The 20,765-nt window shown below is 36.0% G+C and overlaps 1 protein-coding gene across 7 annotated transcripts in view; it reads right to left on the bottom strand.

The window, feature by feature from the left end:
* Positions 1-4,521: 4,521 nt before the first annotated feature.
* Positions 4,522-20,765, bottom strand: part of st3gal4 (ST3 beta-galactoside alpha-2,3-sialyltransferase 4) — a 45,165-nt gene continuing 28,921 nt past the window's right edge. For 3 of the 7 annotated variants that reach the window (XM_055174238.2, XM_055174240.2, XM_055174239.2), the window contains exons 7-11: positions 19,917-20,015; positions 14,998-15,187; positions 14,732-14,869; positions 5,029-5,181; positions 4,522-4,953 (exon numbers count right to left, since the gene is read on the bottom strand). In XM_055174238.2, coding sequence (XP_055030213.2) covers positions 4,867-4,953; positions 5,029-5,181; positions 14,732-14,869; positions 14,998-15,187; positions 19,917-20,015 — 667 coding nt within the window. In that variant the 3' untranslated portion in view covers positions 4,522-4,866. The remainder of the gene's footprint in view (positions 4,954-5,028; positions 5,182-14,731; positions 14,870-14,997; positions 15,188-19,916; positions 20,016-20,765) is intronic. The other 4 variants (XM_055174242.2, XM_055174243.2, XM_055174241.2 and 1 more) reach the window with 4 other exon arrangements.

Consider the following 20,765-nt stretch of genomic DNA (forward strand, 5'->3'; position numbering starts at 1 on the left):
TTTAAAATTAAAATAATTACCAGAACAGCCCTGCGTCTTAGAATATCACATCAATCTCACATTTACCGATTCATGGGCTATTACCTCTCGCACTTTAAATGTGAAAATATACTGCTATGTACACTTACACTGATTTAGCAATGATATTTCACATTCTTGCATTATTGACAGTAAGCAATCCGTGTATCGAGGCTTTGGCACATGCACAAAAGCACACGCGTACACAAACCTACGGACGTGTTTGAACACGGTGTCCCACTGACAACTTGAACCGACCTTGTTTTTGGTTGTCATGTAAACACGTCTTCTTTGATTGCGTAACACCGGGTTGCGTAACAGGAGCTGGGATGACCAATCAGGTATGACAAAGCAAAGCATCCAGGTTCTGCGCTGCTACTGCTGGGGTAATGAAACCATCAAACAGTCCTGCCTGCGAAGAAGAAGCAGAGTGACGCACATAGACAACTTTATTTCACTATTAACTACGTCATGTTCTCAATAGAGAGAAATTCCAGCTCAAGGAATTCACTAAAGGAAAATGAAAGTGAAGTTTTTATTAATAAAAAACAGAGAGAATAGAGCCATGACTCAGCTGTAAATAATGATTAGATGTATCTTGAATATATATGGATTTAAATTACACAAGATTTTGGTGCAGTGACTTTCTAAGTAATGGCTCGTCTCTTCTTATTTTGACGTAATATCCGAAAAATCCTCGGTTTCCGCTTTTTGAAACTATGGCAACATGAATGGATAAATGCGGAAGTGGTGGTTATGCAGCATCTAGCACACAGCTGTTGTGCCTTAAATAATGTGATCATAAAATAATGGGATCAATCGTACAGGTAATAAAAATTATTTATGACATTATCCATAATCATGATTAGCGTACTCAATATGTCTCTGGATGGTGAAAACAACATCTCCCATCATTCCACTCTCCTTAATAATGTAATCAAACTTCCCCTTTGTTTTTTATTTGTGACCTCTAGTGGTGAAATTCTACATATTGTGCCTTTAATATTTATTACATATCATTTAAACAAATTGACATTTATTTCTTGCTCAAAGAACTAAAAGCAGTATTGATCTTTTACTTCATATCAATGGCGCTTTTCCATTGTACCCCACGGTTTGGGACAGCTTACTTTTGGGGGCTTTTACACTGGGTGGAGTACGTAGTACCAAATACTTTTTTAGTACCACCTCGGGCTGGGGTTCCAAGCCACCCGAGCTGATATCAAATGTGACGTGAAAACACTGTAGATTACTGATTGGTCTGAGGATCGTCACTACCAGCGTCATCGCTGTAATGTAATAGATTTGCTTTACCTTCGAGCTAGTTTGCGCTCTGTCGAGTAAACCTGTTGTCATCTGTGCTTTGCTGTAAGTTCCCAAACTCCCTTTTAGCGATGAAAAACATCCACAGGTTGAAAATCAGGAACACCAAACCAATTTTTTCAGACTTGCAGTTTGGCACATTCGCGACTCGCGCGTCCGCATGTAGAGGGTATGCATTGACGTCACTTTTCCACGTGACCACGTGAGCGCTCGCCCGGTTGAGTGGCAAAACGTGCAAAATGGCTGGTTTTCATAGGGGCTGCTGCGAAAATGCCAGTAAACGGACTATTTTCAGCTTAAATTAAATTTAGTTGGACTTGATAGCAGAGGTGGACAATACTTAGTTACATTTGTTACATTTTCCATGCATCTGTGCTTTATAAAGTTGTTTGTATTGTGAACAATTTTACTTCACTACATTCTAAAGAATAGAATCATACTGCGTATTCTTTAATATTGCATATAAAAATTAATTTAATACCTAATTACATTAAAATTGTGTACTTTTACTTGAGTAAAAGTATGTTAATGTACTTAAATATTAAATGGAAAACAAAAACTTATTTATGAAATGTAAAAATTATGAAATGTTTTGAAATGTTTGTTTTCCAAAGAAAAACACAGATAAAATACAAATACTTGAAAAAACAAGTTTAAGTAGAAAGTAAAAACTCTGCTTGATAGTGACCCTAACAACTTATCAACCCACCTGTGGTCTGTGGACGTTGGAATGAACGATCAATTTATTTCTCCTTTTGGTGTTTTTTGGCAGTCTGTAAAATGATAGCTCCGAAATTTTGTTAATCTGTTTTATACAGTCTATCGCAAAACAGCTTTTTCCCATTTAGACGTGTTTTCGCAGATGTCACGCTGTAGGCCTAATCAAATGCTGCCGCTCTGTCTTTTGCCACTCAGTGGGCGTAACCGCAGTCCCTCTCGCCGACTGTGATGTCATGTGCATACCCTTAAATGAAACTTTAATGAGGCTCAGCAGAGCGCGTCGACTGTGACGCCACGGGTGTTTGTAGAGAAATAAATGTGTACCAGAGGTAGTGATAAACGTGATGTGCAAACATTTATGTGTGGTGGTCAATTTAAATTTTGTGGCGGACTGAAAAATAAATAAATGTGTGGAAATGTACAACAACGCTCTCACTATTGTGATGTCACAGCAGTAGGCAGCGCAAATATAACGACACGCCTACAATCCCTCCCACTCCGAAGTGTTACTGGGTGATTCTCACGAAACCATTGAAACACCACGGCACTAATGATTTTAGCTTTAAAATGTGTAATACAGTAACATTAAAAAGCATCAGAATTAACACAATACTGTGTTCTACCTTGCACAATGTGTGATTTCAACATAAGAATTTATAATTGGAAATTTTATCTAATTTTCTGCTGAAATTCTCATTACCGCAATGTGTCCGGCTGTGTTTGAACATGCGTTATGTTGTAATTTAATCAAGTTAACACAAACATATTAAGAAAAAAAATAAATGGATGTTTTGCTAGACTACTTTAGATGACAGAAAAAATATTTACTGAATATTCATGTATAATAATAATGAAGAAAAATTAGGAAAATGATGTGTCCATGCCTGATGTTCTCCATACTCATCCTCCGCAACACTTTTTGAGAACAGTTTAAGCACACATACAGAATTTTAATAAAGTTTGATTTTGAGTGACCAAGCACATGGACCAGTTACTTCAAGATGGCTACCAGATAAGATCATTTTTTACAGTTAATTTGAAATATTGTCTTGTCAGAATGCTTACACGACATTTTGATTATCATTACCGCAACAGATGCTTATTAAATGTTAATTTAATTAATAGAAGCATAATACTTTGATTTTAAATGCATGTGCAGAATCTCCAAATTATGTTCTTTCAGGTTTGTCATGTCATTTTGAAAATATGTCAGTGTTGATGTTTTCTGACTGTTGCGGTAATGAGATTTTTTAGGACTAATTTTTTAAATTATGTTACAAAAAGTGTTAAATGATAAGTAAAAGTTTTTAAATTAATGTTCCCATTTACTCCAGATTTGTTTTTCAATGTCTGGTGGGAAAAAAATTTAAGCAATTTTTACATTTTCATGCTTGACATTTTTAAAACCAAGTTTTCGTAAGAATCACCCTACTAAACTCGATGAAAAAACTAACCAAGCCAGTAAGGTGAGCTGACCTTATCTAATCCAAACCGTGGGGTACTGTGCAATGGAAAAGCGCCATACTCTCACCTCTCCTGTCACCATAATAAAAAAGGATGATCATCATTGAAAAATTCATTTTAAACACACTTAATGTCAAATTCAGTTTGTAACATTTCTCACAAAATACTTTGTCCTGTGTTGAAAGGCAAAGACCTCACTCATATTGAGGCTGACAGAAATGAGGCGTTTGCAGTTATTACTGGCTGCATATTCAGGCACATTAAAACACTCCCTGCTGTCTGACACAACTCCAGATGTCCCTTACTCTGTGACACAGTAATGAATATGACTCAAAGTCCCAGTTCTCTCCACTTTAAATCGAAACAATAACCATAAAACCAAAAGTGAACATAAGGCCATCATGTACATACGTCGTGCTTCAGTGCATATATGTAGACACATAAACAGACCGTTTTTCCACTATGGTGTGGATTGAACGCCCTCTTCAGGGTGCGTAAGGTATTACACCAACATAATGCTCAACGTGATTTTGCAAAGTAAGAGATGTCCTCAGGGCAACATATTGTGTTGACTCAAGGACAATATTTTTGTATATAAAACCTAAACCCACCACAACCCTAACCATAACTGAACCCTAAAATCAAAATAGAAGCAGATAATCCTTGTTTTAAACTTAAACTGTAAACTTATTCTTAAAATCTGATTGGCTGATTGAAATGTCAACATAATGTTGCCTTGAGGACATCAACCACGTGGCAAAATCAGGAGAGCACTAACAATGGGACAGTTTCCCAGACAGGGCTTATCCTAGACTAAAACTGTACTATTGTTTTGTCTCAAGATGCACACCTGTAAAGTTTTTTGTAAGGTTTGCTTGTAAAAAAATACTTAAATATCCTAATATGACACTGGGTTAATCTAAAACCTGTCCAGGAAACTTTCCCAATAATTTAATTTCTGGCTAGTATGAAACTTGATGAAAGCTGATCAGAGAATTTTCAGCATAAAACATTTTATTTTAATTAAATACTTAAGATGTTCACAAAATATCCAGTGGTGCTATTATAAAGAAAAAAAAAGAAGTATTAATTATAAATATCCCAATGTCAGAGACAAATTGTGTTAATCGCACAAATGCTGAAATTTTAAAGAGACAACTACTGTAACAGGCAGCTCTGTGGCATTGTCATTTCAAGCATAAAACTTTGTCTTTTTGTAGCTTGTGTAGATTTCAAAAACAAAAACACTTTTTGTAGTTTAGTGAATACTGTTTGTACTATGCTGTATATACACATGTGACCATATAAAACAAATACTGAAGAGTGGCGTTTGTACACGTGCTAAGATTGCCGAAGGTACAAAATGAGCCCCTGTTCTTCCAGTCTCTTCAGAACTTGTGCCTCTTGATCCAGATCATGGTTGGAATTCTGAAACGACCAACATGAGAGTTACAAGACATAAAAGTGCACCTTTTCACAAGTTTTTTACGCTTTTAAACCAACCTTCATGGACTTCAGTGTGTCCTGTCCATAGTAATGAATTGGATGTTGCTGGTTTCTGGCCTCGGGATAACCGAATCCTGCCAGGTGGACGACATCACAGTAGTTTAGTGCCACAAACACTGCCAGAATACCAGTGGTTGGATGCACTGGCTTCTGAAAGAAAAACAAAGCAGAGCTGTTATGAAAACAGTCAATAGCATCTGTTCTCCTGCAGGGGGCGGTTGTGTTCTTTCAGATTGTGTTTTAATTTTTCATGCTGTATGGTTCCATGCAGAACCTTACAAAAAACACAAAAGCTTCTTTGTAGTGGAGAAAGGGTCATCAGACTATGAAAAAAATGGTTACATTCTTTTTGGGAACCACAATTTGTTTTTCTGGCATTGCAGACAAGGAACCTTTAATCTCACCTTTTTAAAGCATATCCAATTGTTTTTTAAATTTTTTAACATTGGCACAAAATTTTACATTCTGTTACTCCCCATAAAAGTACAATAAAACTAATATGACATGCTATATTAAACTCTTATATGTGTGTAAAAATATATTATTTAATATGATATTCATGTCACCTGCTTCTCTTACTCAGTGAAGATTGGACGCAAAAAACATGAACCTACATTTATCCTTAAAGGAATATTCCATTTTCTTAAAAGAAAAATCCAGATAATTTACTCTCATCCAAAATGTTGATGTCTTTCTTTGTTCAGTCGAGAAGAAATTATGTTTTTTGAGGAAAACATTGCAGGATTTTTCTCATTTTAATGGACCCCAATAGACACCAACAATCAACACCCAACTCAACACTTTTTTCAAAGGAGTTTCAAAGGACTACAAACAATCCCAAACGAGGCACAAGGGTCCCATCCAGGGAAACGACCGTCATTTTTGACAAGAAAAACAACAAACATACACTTTTAAAGCACAACTTCTCGTCCAGATCTGGTCGTGATACGGCAGGTGACCCCACGCAATACGTCATGACGTCAAGAGGTCACAGAAGACGAACGCAAAACTCCGCCCCAGTGTTTACAAGTGTGTTGAAAGAGGACCTGATACTAATTAATGTCTTTGTGTCAGTTGTTTACAATGGTCCGCAAATGTGCGTTTTATATATGTAACACGTGACCTCCCTACGTCACCACGCATTTGTTAGGTCGCGCTGGACCGGACCTAGACAAAAAGTTGTGGTTAAAAATAGCATATTTTTTATTTTTCTTGTCAAAAATGACAATCGTTTCGCTAGATAAGACCCTTATGCCTCGTTTGGGATCGTTTATAGTCCTTTGAAACTCGGTTGAAAAAAACTGTTACGTGTTGAGTTAAGTGTTAAGTGTTGGTGTCTATTAAAGTCCATTAAAATGAGAAAAATGAAAATGCAATGTTTTCCTCAAAAAACATAATTTCTTCTTGACTAAACAAAGAAAGACATCAACATTTTGGATGACATGGTGGTGAGTAAATTATCTGGATTTTACTTTTAAGAAAATGGAATATTCCTTTAAGTGATTTACATTTAAATGTCTTAATACATAATCCAATAAGCCCCACACTTGAGTTTCATATTGTTTGTACTAAGCAAACTTTTACACACATGACTAAACTTGACAAGTAACTTGTCTAAAAATGCTAAACACACACCTATAGGCTGCGCTCTAACAATGCAATAAACCGTGCTTGCAGTAAACTATTGGCTACGGTCACTTGTTTGGTGGAAATTTCCCAAATAGTCTGGAAAAGTAATAAATCTCTGCATTTTCCAGGCTGGTTGTTTAAGCTGTGTCTTCATCTCTCTCTCTCTCTCTCTCTCTCTCTCTCTCTCTCTCTCTCTCTCTCTCTCTCTCTATCTATCTCTATCTCTCTCTCTCTCTCTCTCGGTTCCAAGTCATTACATTTCTGAATTGCTCCATGAGTTCAGCAGCTACTGAGCAACCTACACAAACTCCTCCTCTCTCTTAACACAATTCATTTCATTAGAGGAAAAACAATGTCACCTTTAACAAGAGACTTCTTCAACCCTCCAAATGAACTTTCCTTTTCTAATGTACATGTAGACATTATGTAACAATACTCCCTGCACTTTGTATATTGACAGTAATGTGTTAACCATGAACCTCAGTGTCCCGTCACATCATCACTTGTTTATCAGGGTTAACTTCAAATTCAAGGAACTTTCAAGGACTTTCCAGGTCCAATACCCTCAAATTCAAGGACTAAATGTGGGGACACATTTCAAGTGAGAGCAAGGTTACATCGTGTTACCTTTTAAGATACACTGTTACAGTTCCCTTTCGAGGGGCTTAATGACAAAGACAGGGTGATGCAGGAGCCAGGAAGTATATCGCTATCTGAAATATGCCAAAGGCAGCGTTACAAGGACGCAGGAAGTATGGCAAGGGAGACACAGCGTCTTGTTCCCTTTTCAGGGAACAACAGTTACATACGTAACCAGAGACGTTTTTTATGTGTCAAACACAACTATGCAAAAAAGCATTTTGGTATGAATCAACATTCGCATACAGAAGATATAAGCATTAAAGCGAACAATATAAGCATTAAAGCGAACAGTTTAGCACGTGTGCTTAAAAAGTCTAGAATTTTTTATGATATTACCCTACACTACACAGGGAATGTGGATTTTTTTCCAGAAAAAATTGATTCAAGCACTTTCAATGACCTGTATCTATGTATGTATGTATATTTCCAAAACTTCCCAGGGCCTTGGAATTTCCCCCCCAGATTCACAAACTTTCAAGGATTTCAAGGACCTGTGGAAACTCTGGATTATATAACGGCAGGAACAGTTCTGAGCAAAAGTCTTAGGCCACCATTAGATTTTGCAATTGTATAGTGATCATATATAATTATTTCTCAGTCTCTTTATTAAAAAACAACCAGACACTACAGGAAATGTGTATGTAAAACAGTATAAAAGTATAAGCTGTAGTGTCAAGTATTTACGGTAAACTCCTCTTCCACTTGAGCAATAGCAGGCAACTGCAGGATCTCCAAAACCTAAATGAAATTAAATCCTAATTTCTAATTCTAATCTAAATGACTTCAGGACTGATCAGTCTCCTTAAAAAATCCCAAGATGCGTTTCGTGCCAAGAGTTTGTTTTTAATTTTGTGTACACATTTCCTGTATTTTTTGTTTGTATCTTAATAAGTGAAGAATAAATATGGATAGACATTAAAACTTTGCTAAAACAACATAGATGGTGATGGTGGCCTAAAACGGTTGTACAGTAATGTATATCTGGTGTCCATTCAGTGTTCACTTACAATTATTTTAATAATTTGGTACTCACTGTCATGGAACATGAATGTTACAAACCATAACAATATGAGAGAGAGAGAGAGAGAGAGAGAGAGAGTGAGAGAGAGAGAGAGAGAGAGAGAGAGAGAGAGAGAATTTTTGACAATATCTAACCAATCACATATATTTAAAGGTGCAATGTGGGACTTTTAGCAGCATCTAGTGTTGAGACTGTGAATTACAGTCAACAGCTCTCCCCTTAATTTTGAAATGCATAGTGAAGCTACGGTACAAACATGTCGTCATCTAAAACGACGTAGGAACGAAACGCGCTCTGTAGAGCAGTTTATCTGTTTAGGGCTATACTGTAGAAACATGACGGTGACTTCAATGTAAGGGGGACCCGTGATGTATGTAGATAAAAAACAGCACTGATATTATAGTTATTTATATTATATTGCATTTCTCTCAAGAGATCCTTTCTCCAGTGAGAACTTCAAAGTAGCTTTAAGTCATTAATAAGAGCAGGCAGCGAGCCCCGGCGAGCAGTGGCGTCAGCTCAACTTTATTGTCAGACTAGGACTGGGCAATAAAGCTAAAATGTTTATCATCGACATTGATAATTAAAGGAACAGTATGTCAGAAATTGATATCAATGAATCATAAAATGGCCCTTAAATGTCACTAGACATCAAGAAATCATTTTCATTTCAAATACTTATATCACTGACAACAGTGGTCTGGACAGGATATTGTCATTTAAAAAGTGGAGTTGCAGCCCTCAACTGATGTTTATGTTGTCATTTTGTGTATTGGCAACCAGTTGTGTGATTGCAGTACCAGTTTAAGCCACAAGTTTTGTTATTGCAATACCAGTTTTGGCAACAATCCTACATACTGTTCCTTTAATTTTAGTAATCTTTTAAAAAAAAATGACAAGTAGAAAAAGTTTTAATTTAATCACTGTATGTTTTATTTACGCACTTTATTAAGGCAAACAATAAACCATTTTAGTTTAGCAGTACAAAAAAATGTGTATGTCTTACATAAAGATTAAATTGGTGTTAATAAACTCTGTAAATGCTCTCTCTTTTCGCCAGCATAAATGATTCCTGTTCTTTGGTTCTTGTTGTTTGTTCTAAACTTTGTTTGTAATGGTGAATTGGCTACTTTTCTTCACTTACATTTTTAAAGTAGCCTACTGTAAATGTCGCCAAATCAGTACGGCCTGGTAGAGTAATAATTTGAATAAGAAATCATTTGTATTGCGTATGTGTCAAACAGTACCATCTGCGCATAGTCACTTTGAAAGCTCCGCACACAAGCCAGATGCGGAAAAGAAGTATACCCGGCCCACAAGTATGCACAGCTTACACACAACATTGTTCCGATGCTAATTTTAGTTTTAGCAATGCATTAACAGGCATTATATCAAACATATTCTTTACCGTTATCGATAAAGGTGTATCGCCAAAACATATCGATATCGTTTTATCGCCCAACCCTAGGTCAGACAGTCCACTACTCTTTTTCTATAGGGTCATTTTTGGACGCTCTCACCAGCGGCGGTGTTCACGTACAGTAAATGTCCCACATTGCACATTTAAGCATAAAATCCTTTATTAAAAACAATTATTATCCTAAAAATGCATACAGGATTTTATGATGTTGCAATTTTTATTTATTATAGGCAAGGGAAATTTTAAAATTCCCTGATATAGAGTGCCACAGGGATGACATTTTTCTAGGAAAATCCCAGACGATAGCAGGACACATGCTAAAAGCCTATTCATATTTCCTATAGACCTTTGGATTATGGCAAAAAAAAATGCTGTGTTTAATAACATTTTGTGAAACTTACATGTTTTTTCCAACAAAGTTGAAGTCTGAATGTGTTTACTAGAAATAAAAAAAAGTAAGACTTTATAATTCATAAAAGTGTTATAAACTTTTGTTAAACACAAAGCTTATTTTCTGTGGTAATTCAAAAGGCGATGGGAAAAATGAATGTGCTTTTTAGTGAAAGGAACCAGTGTCCCGCTTACTTCCGGGGTTGGCCTACAAAAATAGGTCATCTCTGCAACACTCTATTTACACGTATTTCAATGACCATAGAAACCCTGTATAATAAAATGACTGCCACAAAGTCACTGAATAACCTTATAATTTCCTCTTACATTTGGTTCTTATTCAAATATAAGAAACTGTGGGCATGCTAGCATTTTCTTTTCAATGCTCTCACTATTTACCCAAAAGGTTAACAGACATTTAACTAAAGACTGTGTCTTGGGTCTTGGTCATGTTTGTCACGACAAACTAGTGGCAGGCATATTTTGGCCTTCACACTGCTGAAAACATCTTACAAATGTTTTAGTCTTTTTATGTAATAAACCACTTTAATAGAAATAGATTGAGGAAGTGTGCAAGTGGGATCCGCTTAATGGCGTGTTATGTTTATTGACAGAGTATAGCTGTATTTTCTGCCTTCCTAAAGCATGTGTCTTAAGAGTCTGGCTGATAGCCCAGATGTATGGTAAGCAGGGGTCCTGTCAGTGAGGTATGCAGGAGGAGATTGCTATTAATCATCCAGCAGGATATAAAGCAAGATAATACTGCATGAGTGTCTTGGAAGTTTTGCAATGGCCAATCAGAGCCTTCAAAACATGCTGAAGAAAATGGCAGCCTGACAAAAATATGTGGTGTGTGCTTCAAACAAACAAACCAACCAACAACAAAAGTGCACAAAAGACAATGAGAAGACATGCATATGGTTGTGTTTAAAGTTTGCAGTACAGGCCACACAACTGTAGCATGAGTACAAAACATCCGGTATCATCTGAAAACAGCCACAAGTATTAAATTAAACTTCTATATAAAAACTACATAAACACCTCATGCTGGCGGTCATTCACTTCTGCATTGGTTAAGTGAGTGATCCCAAAGGTAGCCTGGATTTCCCCATGCTGCTTTGCGCACAAATTTATTCATGCTGCAAATCTAGCATGGAAACTATGGACCAATTTTGCTCCTGAAACAGGGAACCAATAACAGAATGGGGAGGGGGCAGCAAGACGATGTGCTTCAAGGGGGTCGCATACCGAGCAAGAAGCGCTGCACGCCGTCACGTGTACAGTAGGACAACTCGCAGGTATCGCACACCTCACATGCACGTTAAATAGCGTGAGCTTAGTCAGAGATCCAGAATATGCATTAGCATCCTATGTTAATCGTTAACAATTTGGGACAAATATGATGTTATTTAATGTTAAACTATGTGAGTGGCGCTGCAGGGATTTCAGAAGCGTCCTCACACTGCTCTTTGTTTTAATGACGCATGCAGCAATGATACACTGGTGGCAGTGTTGCCAGATTGGGTGTTTTTTCCGCTACACATTAAGGCCTGTTTACAGTGTGTTTTAGCCGGGTTTTCGCCTGGAAGACTCTATAGAAATCTATAGCCACTCTTTTGAACGACTTTAAACTGAGAGAGCGTGCCGTTCACATACCAGATTGAACGAGTTCACAGTAACATTCATCAGGCAGTAATACAGTACGTTCAGTTCACGTTCGCCCAAAATATGAACGAGTTCATGAACTTTCGTTCAATGAACTCGTTCAGGCACAACACTGATAACCCAGCATTTTTTTGAGTGTATGGTTGAGCAGGATCGCCTAAACATACATTGCTATAATTCATCCATGTGGATAATGCAAAGACATTTAAAGAGCAACTATTGTCTGATTCACGATTTTACATTTCCTTTGGTGTGTAAGTGTTTATTAGTACATGTTAACGATATGCAAAAGCTACAAACCCCAAAGTAAACGATGATGCGAGTTATCGTTTCAAACGTAAAAAATTTTTTCTTGAACTACAACAAACACACGGATTGTAGGCAACAGTTTACCATAATTCCTCCCGCTTCGGACTCAGCCTGTAAGTTAACTCCTGTCAGCATTGCATTGTGAGCAAATCTTTCAAACATGGTAAGGAGCGTCACATTTCCAGCTGACATCAGAGGTATTCAGACCAATCACAACGTACAGATTAGCTGGCCAATCAGGGACACATCGCTTTTCAGATCAAGGAGTTTTGTAGAAACCACCTACTAGGTAAAATTAAAATCTATTCACAAAGGATTCATAAAGTATTGGCTTATATTTGTCTAGTACATACTGTTGGATGAGAAATAAAACCACAAAAACAAAATTAGAAAAACAGTTGTTGTTGCTGAATCATACATGACCATTAGGTGGCAGAGTAATGTTTATTAAAACTACACAATAGCTGTGTCAAGAAGTACATCAAAGAAGTCACTTTTCACCAAAAAAACACATCAACGACTGACTAAAATAAGAAATTATATTGGATTTGATAATAGTCAATAATATAGAAATAATGTGAATCAACACCACAACAACTGTAACCGTAAACTTTATAAATCCAAATAAATATCACTGCTCATACACAACTATGGCTGTGCAAGAGAACACAAAAAAGAAAACAGTAAGTAAATGACAGAAAAAGAGAGTGAATGTGAGAGAGAGAGAGAGAGAGAGAGAGAGAGAGAATCTTGGGTGTGTAGAAAGGAAGTACAGAATGATGTAAGCCGTTTCCTGGATGTTTCACGCCTTTGAGAATGCGTACCAAAAATAAACTGAAAGACATTTTATCTAAATTCTTTTGAACTCTAGTCTTACTACATTTGCACTGCCTTGTACTTGTACTTGTGTAATGAAAAAAAGTTGCATTTAATCTATATAACAGGCTCAAATAAAGCAATAAGCCACAAGAAGAAGTGGGTTACCTGTGCATTTTATAACAGCTAAGGGGCATTAAACCACCTTAACTGTTATAAAATGCACTGTAACACCACTGCTTTGTGGTGCTTTTATAAAATGGTTACTTCATATGCATAGCAGGATTTCAAAAAATAAAACACAGAAAATACATTTTAATTATATTAGTACAAATATTACTCTTCCACCAAACAAATTAGTTCTCAGAATCAAGTGTGGCTGAAATGGAGCGTAGTTCCCAACCAACACAGACGCAGCAAATGAAAATATGATTAAAGACTGTGATGTTTAATTTCATAAATCAACATTCATCTAATTTATACATTAACATTTATATCGTGAAACTGTTAAAAAGTGATGATCAAATATGCTTGGAAGCATGCTTAAATTTCCCCGTCAGCATTTTTTTTAGTTTTTTTAGTTTAAAGGCTTCCAAATTTTCTTCTTTAAATAAACATAAAATATATAAAATAAAAAAACTCACCCTCTGCTATCTAAAAAATAAAAAAGTTTTATCCTACGTTCATTTTTTTCTTATCACCTCCTAAATTTTTAGCTAAAAGCGGAGATAATTGAATTTTGTGAATAACTTTTGTAAGAGATCAGATTCAGAGCCTGATCAAAACTTACACAGTGTTTTTAGTGTTGAGTGAATGCGTCAGTGTTTAAGTTGTGTAAGATCGCCACCCAGTGGATAATAGGGGAAATATAAATTTGAGGTAGAAACTCCTCAGAGAACGTTTTCTCATTATTGACGAGATGACTCAACAATATTTATTGACATTTATCTGGATATCGCCATTAATTGTGCAATTGAAGAGTTTAGTTGCAAAACGAGATAACCACCGTTGTTTTAATTGTTCACAAATCTCGTTTTTCGGTTGTGCATTCCAATTAATTTTTAATGCAACTGCAGTTGGTTTGTTTTGATTTAAACCTTCATAACTTAAAAAATACAGCTAAGTAGCACCATAAAACAAAATAATAACATGATAACATAATAATAAACATGTTTTGACAAAAATTAAAAAAAAATGGATTTATCTCGTTTTGCAACGAAACTCTTCAATTTAAAAAAAAAAATGAAAAATATGATTAAAGACTGTGGTGTTTATTTTCGTAAATCAGTACGTAGCAACAGTGGCGCAGTGATACTTATGTAATGCGGTCTGAACCGTGGGGTTAACGGTGTATTTGATCACAGCTTAGGACGCGTTTCAACCAATCAGAAGGAAGAACCAAAACTGCCCGTTTTATAAAACACACTTTTATCATAACCAATCACAGTAATTGTTTTCTCTGTAAAGGATATGTGTGATGTTTCCTTAGATTTGGCCAAAATGAGGTATATTTAAAAGCATTATAATTTGGCCTCCTACCTTTAGGAACAGCCTTTGTGTCTAATGTGGCTATATTACCTTAAAAGGCTAAGATTCTGCCTATGTTTGAAATGTTTTGGAACTAAGCCTTAATGTTTTATTGCAATCATGTGTATGTAAGCGACACCACATCTAAAATGAGAAGCAGAACATGTATTATGTCGAAATGCTTTGGAACACCCGCTCTGCCAAGGAAAGAGCCCTGCCAAGGTAAGAAAGAGTCTTTAACACAAATTCCCTATTTGCCTGGCCACGTGTAACAATCTCACCTGTTGTCGGTTCGGTCTCAGGGGAATTTTAAGAAGATTGCTGGCTGTCAGACGAAGAAAATATGGATCCAGCACACGGATCTGACTGGTCCCGCCAAGCCAGATTTGTGGAGGAAGTTTCCAAAAGCCCTTTAGAACCTAAATCAAGCACAAGAGTGAACGGTGTCTCATGTTTACTAAAAAAACAGAACTGTGGTTCAGTGGACCGAAACTGGGTGAGGCACGTGTAAAAAGCCACAGACAACATACACTGTGACATCACGTACCCTTTTCTCATTGTATAAGATCATTTTGAGCCAGCGCAGGTCGTGATCTTTGAAAGGTACCAGGACCAGGAGGGTGTCTGGGTTATTGTGGATTTCCGGGATAGGAGACGCCGATTCAGGATAGAATAGACGCAGGGTGGTTTTGTTACCCACATCCTCCTCGAAGCCTCTGACCGGGGCATTGTTTAGCCTGAGAAATATGGATGAGAAGAAGAAATACAGCACGGTTAAAAGTTCAATCTGAAATCTTATTTGTTTATTGCATGAGTTTCTTAATGTATGTTAATCTTGAGTACCTATGGGGTAGTACTGCATCCATTATATCTCCAAAGAGTCTTTAGTTTTATCAGATTTATAAAAGATACATCAGCTGTACTGCTACTTTCGAAAAAGCAAAGCTCCTGGAGGCTGTACTTCCTGCAATGCTTATGCAACAGATTCAGGGTTCTGGCTAGAAAGGTTACAGCTATGGCCGAATTTCGCAAGATGTTGGGTTTAAGGATTAAGATGAAAACAGCACACATCCAGCGAGATTTCACAATATTTTGTCCGTAGCTGTATCCCTTCTAGCCACAACCCAGATTCAGTAGTCGAAAAAATTTCTTTCTGAAACTTGTACAAACCCAGACGAAGTGCATTCGGCACAGAAATGCCCATGCTTTGAAAATGCACATGCCTGTGTTAATAAGTAGGGGTGTGACGAGACACTTTTTAAAAGGAAAACACCACTGTTTTTCAATATTTTATTATGTTCTTACCACCAAGTTAGACAAATTAATACATACCTATCGTTTTTCAATGCGTGCACTTAGTCTTTGTACAGTGTGTCTTGAATGTGTTAGCATTTAGCCTAGCCCCATGATGATGATGTTACTGCTCGCCGATGTCAAAGTATATCGACCAATATATCTGTTTCCCGATATGTAAGCATTATCGGGTATCGGTTTTGTAAAATCGAATTAAACTGATAAATGCCATCATCCTGTGGGCGATTTGAGAATTGCGCGCAAACATTTTTTATCTACCTCCACCCACGTTTTGTCGATTTCTGCATGAACTTGACACTGGTGACTGTCGCGTCCCCAATAACAGCTGTAGTAGGCCTACTAATAAAAACATCAGTAAAGTAATACGTTTCAGCAATTCTTCTGAAGAAATGTTTCCATATTAGCTTTCTCTGGCAAAATAAGCTGCCTTCAAAGCAAATTCACAGTCATGATGATCTTATTTTCTCAAATTGTTCTTTTAAGTCAGAATGTAAAAATAACACAGACACTTATGTACTTACTAAGGCTGTCAAAAGATTAATCGCAATTAATTGCATCCAAAATAAAAGTTTGTGTTTACATAACATATGTGTGTCTGTGCTGTGTGTAAATATTATGTATATATAAAAACACACACATTCTTGTATATATTTAAGAAATATTTGCATTTAAATACTGTATATACATTTATATAATTTATATTATATATAAATATAAATATTTTATATATAAATATAACCAATTTTTCTTAAATATCTACATGATTGGGAGCGTTTTTATATATAAATAATAATTATACACAGTACCCACACATATGTTATATAAACACAAACTTTTATTTTGGATGTGATTAATCGCGATTAATCTTTTGACAGCCCTAGTTCTTACAAACATGTGTTGGATTTGCATTTTTAGGAATGTGCAGGTGAGGATTTTTTTCACCTTCTGAACTTGTTAAACACACTGCATATTTGAAATGAAAATATATTTGGCAAATACACTTTTGATCTTTACATTAGATTATTAAATATTTCCATTTCTTGAATTAAAAAAGTTATAAAATGTTAGTACATTATTATTCTTAATGTAAAACTCAACACCAATATAATACTGCAATGACAAACTTGCTTATATTAAACAGCTTGTTTAATAAATAAAAAAATTTTAATAAATGAGTAAAATGACGTGCTTAAATTAAAAATAACTTTTAATAAAAACAAATAGATTGAAAATATTTATATACTTATAACATAAATATATCTAAAGATCATTAGATTTTTTTAAACAATTGATTGGTCTACGTTTTTTTATCAATATAAAACTACAACAAATGTAAAACATGGACAAAGTTAATCGAAAAAATTTAACTTTTATTATTAACTCCATCTTATGTATTACCAAAGCTTTTCAACTTTTACATTCACATGACTTTTCTAAGACAGGAAATTATTAACACCATATGAGTGCAGTATAATTTAACTAGCGATCATGTGCCGTGCTGGTGTGATTATGCTTTTTGCGCTTCAGAGAGCAAAACATTTCCGTTCAGGCATTTAAGAGGCACTGAAACGAGGCACCGAAATCTGTGTTCTAATTCAGTCTGGTAGATTCCGGCCATATAGGCTGGCACCGGGTTTCGATACCCAACCCTAGCAACTGTGTTATTCTACAACAATATTTTGCCCTCTTCAACGACATGTTTGTTTGTTGTATGGACTATCCGATTTGCGCAAACTAGTGGCAGCGGCTTTCAAAGTAGACGCTAAATAGAGGCAGTGTTTAAATGATCAACTATGTCACAGACAGGCACAATCCAGAATCTGGTGTTTTCTGGGCTTGGTGTCAATAACCATGTTGATATTTCAGTAACAAGGGCATTTTCAGTTCTGAAACTTACAGGATGTTTGTTCAAGTACGAAGACCTCATATATAACAAAAGCTCATGTTAAAATTGATTCCTTGATTCAACGCTCCTTAAAAGTCATTTTTTAACTTCATTACTGTGCCAGATTATGACGTACTTATTTATATTGTCCCTAATAAAAATGTAAATATAAAACTACTGTAATAATAATAATAATAATAATAATATGAATTATGAGCATTTTAATGGCCTGGATTGACAAATATATGATGTTAAACTTGGCTCTGACTGGCACTACATTCGACATACTGCTGCAGATGAACCAGTAAAGAGCCCAAGCAAAACTTGCCTGACATAAAAATGTAGAATTTTAAACAATAATGTTATGTTATTAGTTTGTATCACTTGTCATCATTTTAAGCAAGAGATTCATTCATTTAAGCCAGTGGTTCTCAAACTTTTTCAGAGTGCGGCCCCCCTTATATACGGCGCATTCCTTCGTGGCCCCCCCAAAGAAAATGTATGACAATTTGTTCTAAAACGTAACGTTTTAATAAAAAAAAAAAAATTATATTATACAAAGTAGTGCTGTTGGTTAGTAGCCTTATTTTTTTAGGTTTAATTACATAGAACTCATTATAAATTAATGTATATTTTATAAAATGTCATAAAGCTGGGGCCCCCCTGGCACCATCTCGCGGCCCCCAGTTTGAGAACCACTGATTTAAGCAATTCATGAATTTTCCATAATAGGCCTCTTTGGGTATTTTAAATGAATCCTTGGAGAAACTGCTTGAAACAAATAATGGCTTCGCAAGAGGTAATAAATAAGCAAAAATCTGACATTGGGAAACAGAACGTTTAAAAAGTGCATGTATGGCAACAAAAAAATGTGTCTAAAGTGTCAAAACCACAAAGGGGAAGAGAACTTCTTCAGCTTGGCACTAGATGAACACATACTAATCAACACACAAGATAAGAAGCCACACACAACATTCAGTTTATCATACTATGTATATCTTTACATAAAAATGACATTAAAGAGGAGCTGCTATTCTGCTAAGTTCTCTGTTAATAGGGACTCAAACCTTTAGCATTTGTAACTGAACACTAAATGTCAACCAGCTCTCCTCTCCTCCCTCGCAGTGATTAGCTTCTGAAAACAAGCTGAGGATGATGGAAAAATGCACTTGGCCAAAATCGGCCTGTTTGTCGAGGCTTACAACAAATAAAATGCCATTTGTTCGTTCCAACGCTTTAAATCACCTAGAGAAACAAAGGTTAAGACTAGCCAAGCAGAGCTCTAAATGCAGAAGTTAGTGTGTAGTAAACATGTTATGTGCCAATCAACAGATCTATAATTATAACTAAAAAATTGAAGTACAAGCCAGGCTAATAAATGAAATGAACGAAAAACCACAAAAATGAGGTAAAGCTCAAACTAAACCACAGGAACTTTCTCAAGAAACGGTAATACTGACTTTGTTCAGACACTGTGAACTTTTAGGGCGCACTCATACTATCCAAACCAAACCGTGCCCAAGCGAATTTGACCCCTAAATCCAGGTTTGTTTGACTAGTGTGATCGCTCCGTACCGCACCTGGTTGCAAGCGTGGTTCACTTGGGCTCAAATCACCAAAAAGTGTGGTTCCGAAGGTGAGAAATCAGTTGCAGTTATTCAACTTCATCTGCCTATGTAAAAAAACGTCTGATGTGAGCAGCAGAGTTATGTTTAAATGAGTGTTAGATTGACTAATCACTATGTTGGGCGTGTGTATCACCGCGTCCCAAATGACTCGAAATCAAAAGCCACAAACATTACGATGGACTCCATTGTTCTGAGAAAGCTTTACTCCCAGTTTTTGTCACAACAATGGCATCCTAATGATGAAAGCATGCTCGGATCGATAAAGTCGATATAAAGTGTGAGGGCAAGCGTGTGGTGGATTGGGGACAATTGCGCTCGGGCATTGTTCAAGGCAACCATGCCAAATGTAAGTGCATCCTTACCCAGTCTGTGAAAACCCAGCTAATGTTATTGTTTTTTGTTATTGACCTACATAATGCAAAAACATTAAGTGAAAATATTACTACTTATATAAAATTAGCCTAAGAAGGTAATGTCAAATATTGAAATCATTGTGAAATCAATAACTGGAATCAAATATTGATGCTGCAAATCTCAGAATTCGATTATGAGACTTTAGTCTGGATTTCACAGACACGGTTACAAATTGTAGATGAACATAAAAATGAATGTTTGGAAACGTGAATTGTAGGTCTTTACCTGATCACCACGTCGTATTTGTTAATGATCTCCCCCAGTGAACTGTTTTTAATGGAAAAGCTGTTTCCAATGACCACACATGTCCTGCAATCTAAACTGCTGACACACACACACACACACACACACACACACACACACACATACAAACAAACAAACACATTCAAACACACAAACACAGAGTTCTGAGATCAGATAACACAGTTGGTCTAAATATCTAGATATCAACATGTAAAATTATGAGGTTGTGGGTGTCGACTTGTGGTTGTGATGTGAAACTAAAGATTAAGATGAAACAGTAACAGCACATTGTGTGTCCCCTACTATATGCATTTTTCTATTTGGTCTGTGAATGTAAATTCAAGCATTCAGATACAAGTATTTATTTAATTCTCATGTTTTGTTTGATTTAGACACGTTAGCGCTTTAAAATGAAGGTGAATTCAAGCACCTTAAGCATCTGAACATACATAATGAATTACTGTAACGCTGTTAAAAATTTGCAGATTAACATACTGTATGGTACTTTAACTTATAAAACAAATTAAAATAGTTTTAATTTAATTTGTTAAGTTATGTCAACTTAAAGGACAAATTCGGTAATTTAATAATTCGGTAATTTGCCAATTGCAAGAATACAAACAATGTTCCATGCGCGGAGTATACCGTACCACACAGCACATCTAATAAAAGTCAATGGAGTTGGACAAAAACTACGATAAAACCTGTTGGAAAGCATCTTTTGCAGCGATTTTTGTGTGAGCATATCAGTGAACACCCCTGACCACTCGGTGAGTTTCACGTCTTTGTAAACGAAAGTTTAATGCATTTTAGGAAGGATTGTTATAGTGC

Source organism: Misgurnus anguillicaudatus, chromosome 15 (genome assembly GCF_027580225.2).
Source record: "Misgurnus anguillicaudatus chromosome 15, ASM2758022v2, whole genome shotgun sequence".
NCBI classification, from domain to species: Eukaryota; Metazoa; Chordata; class Actinopteri; order Cypriniformes; family Cobitidae; genus Misgurnus; species Misgurnus anguillicaudatus.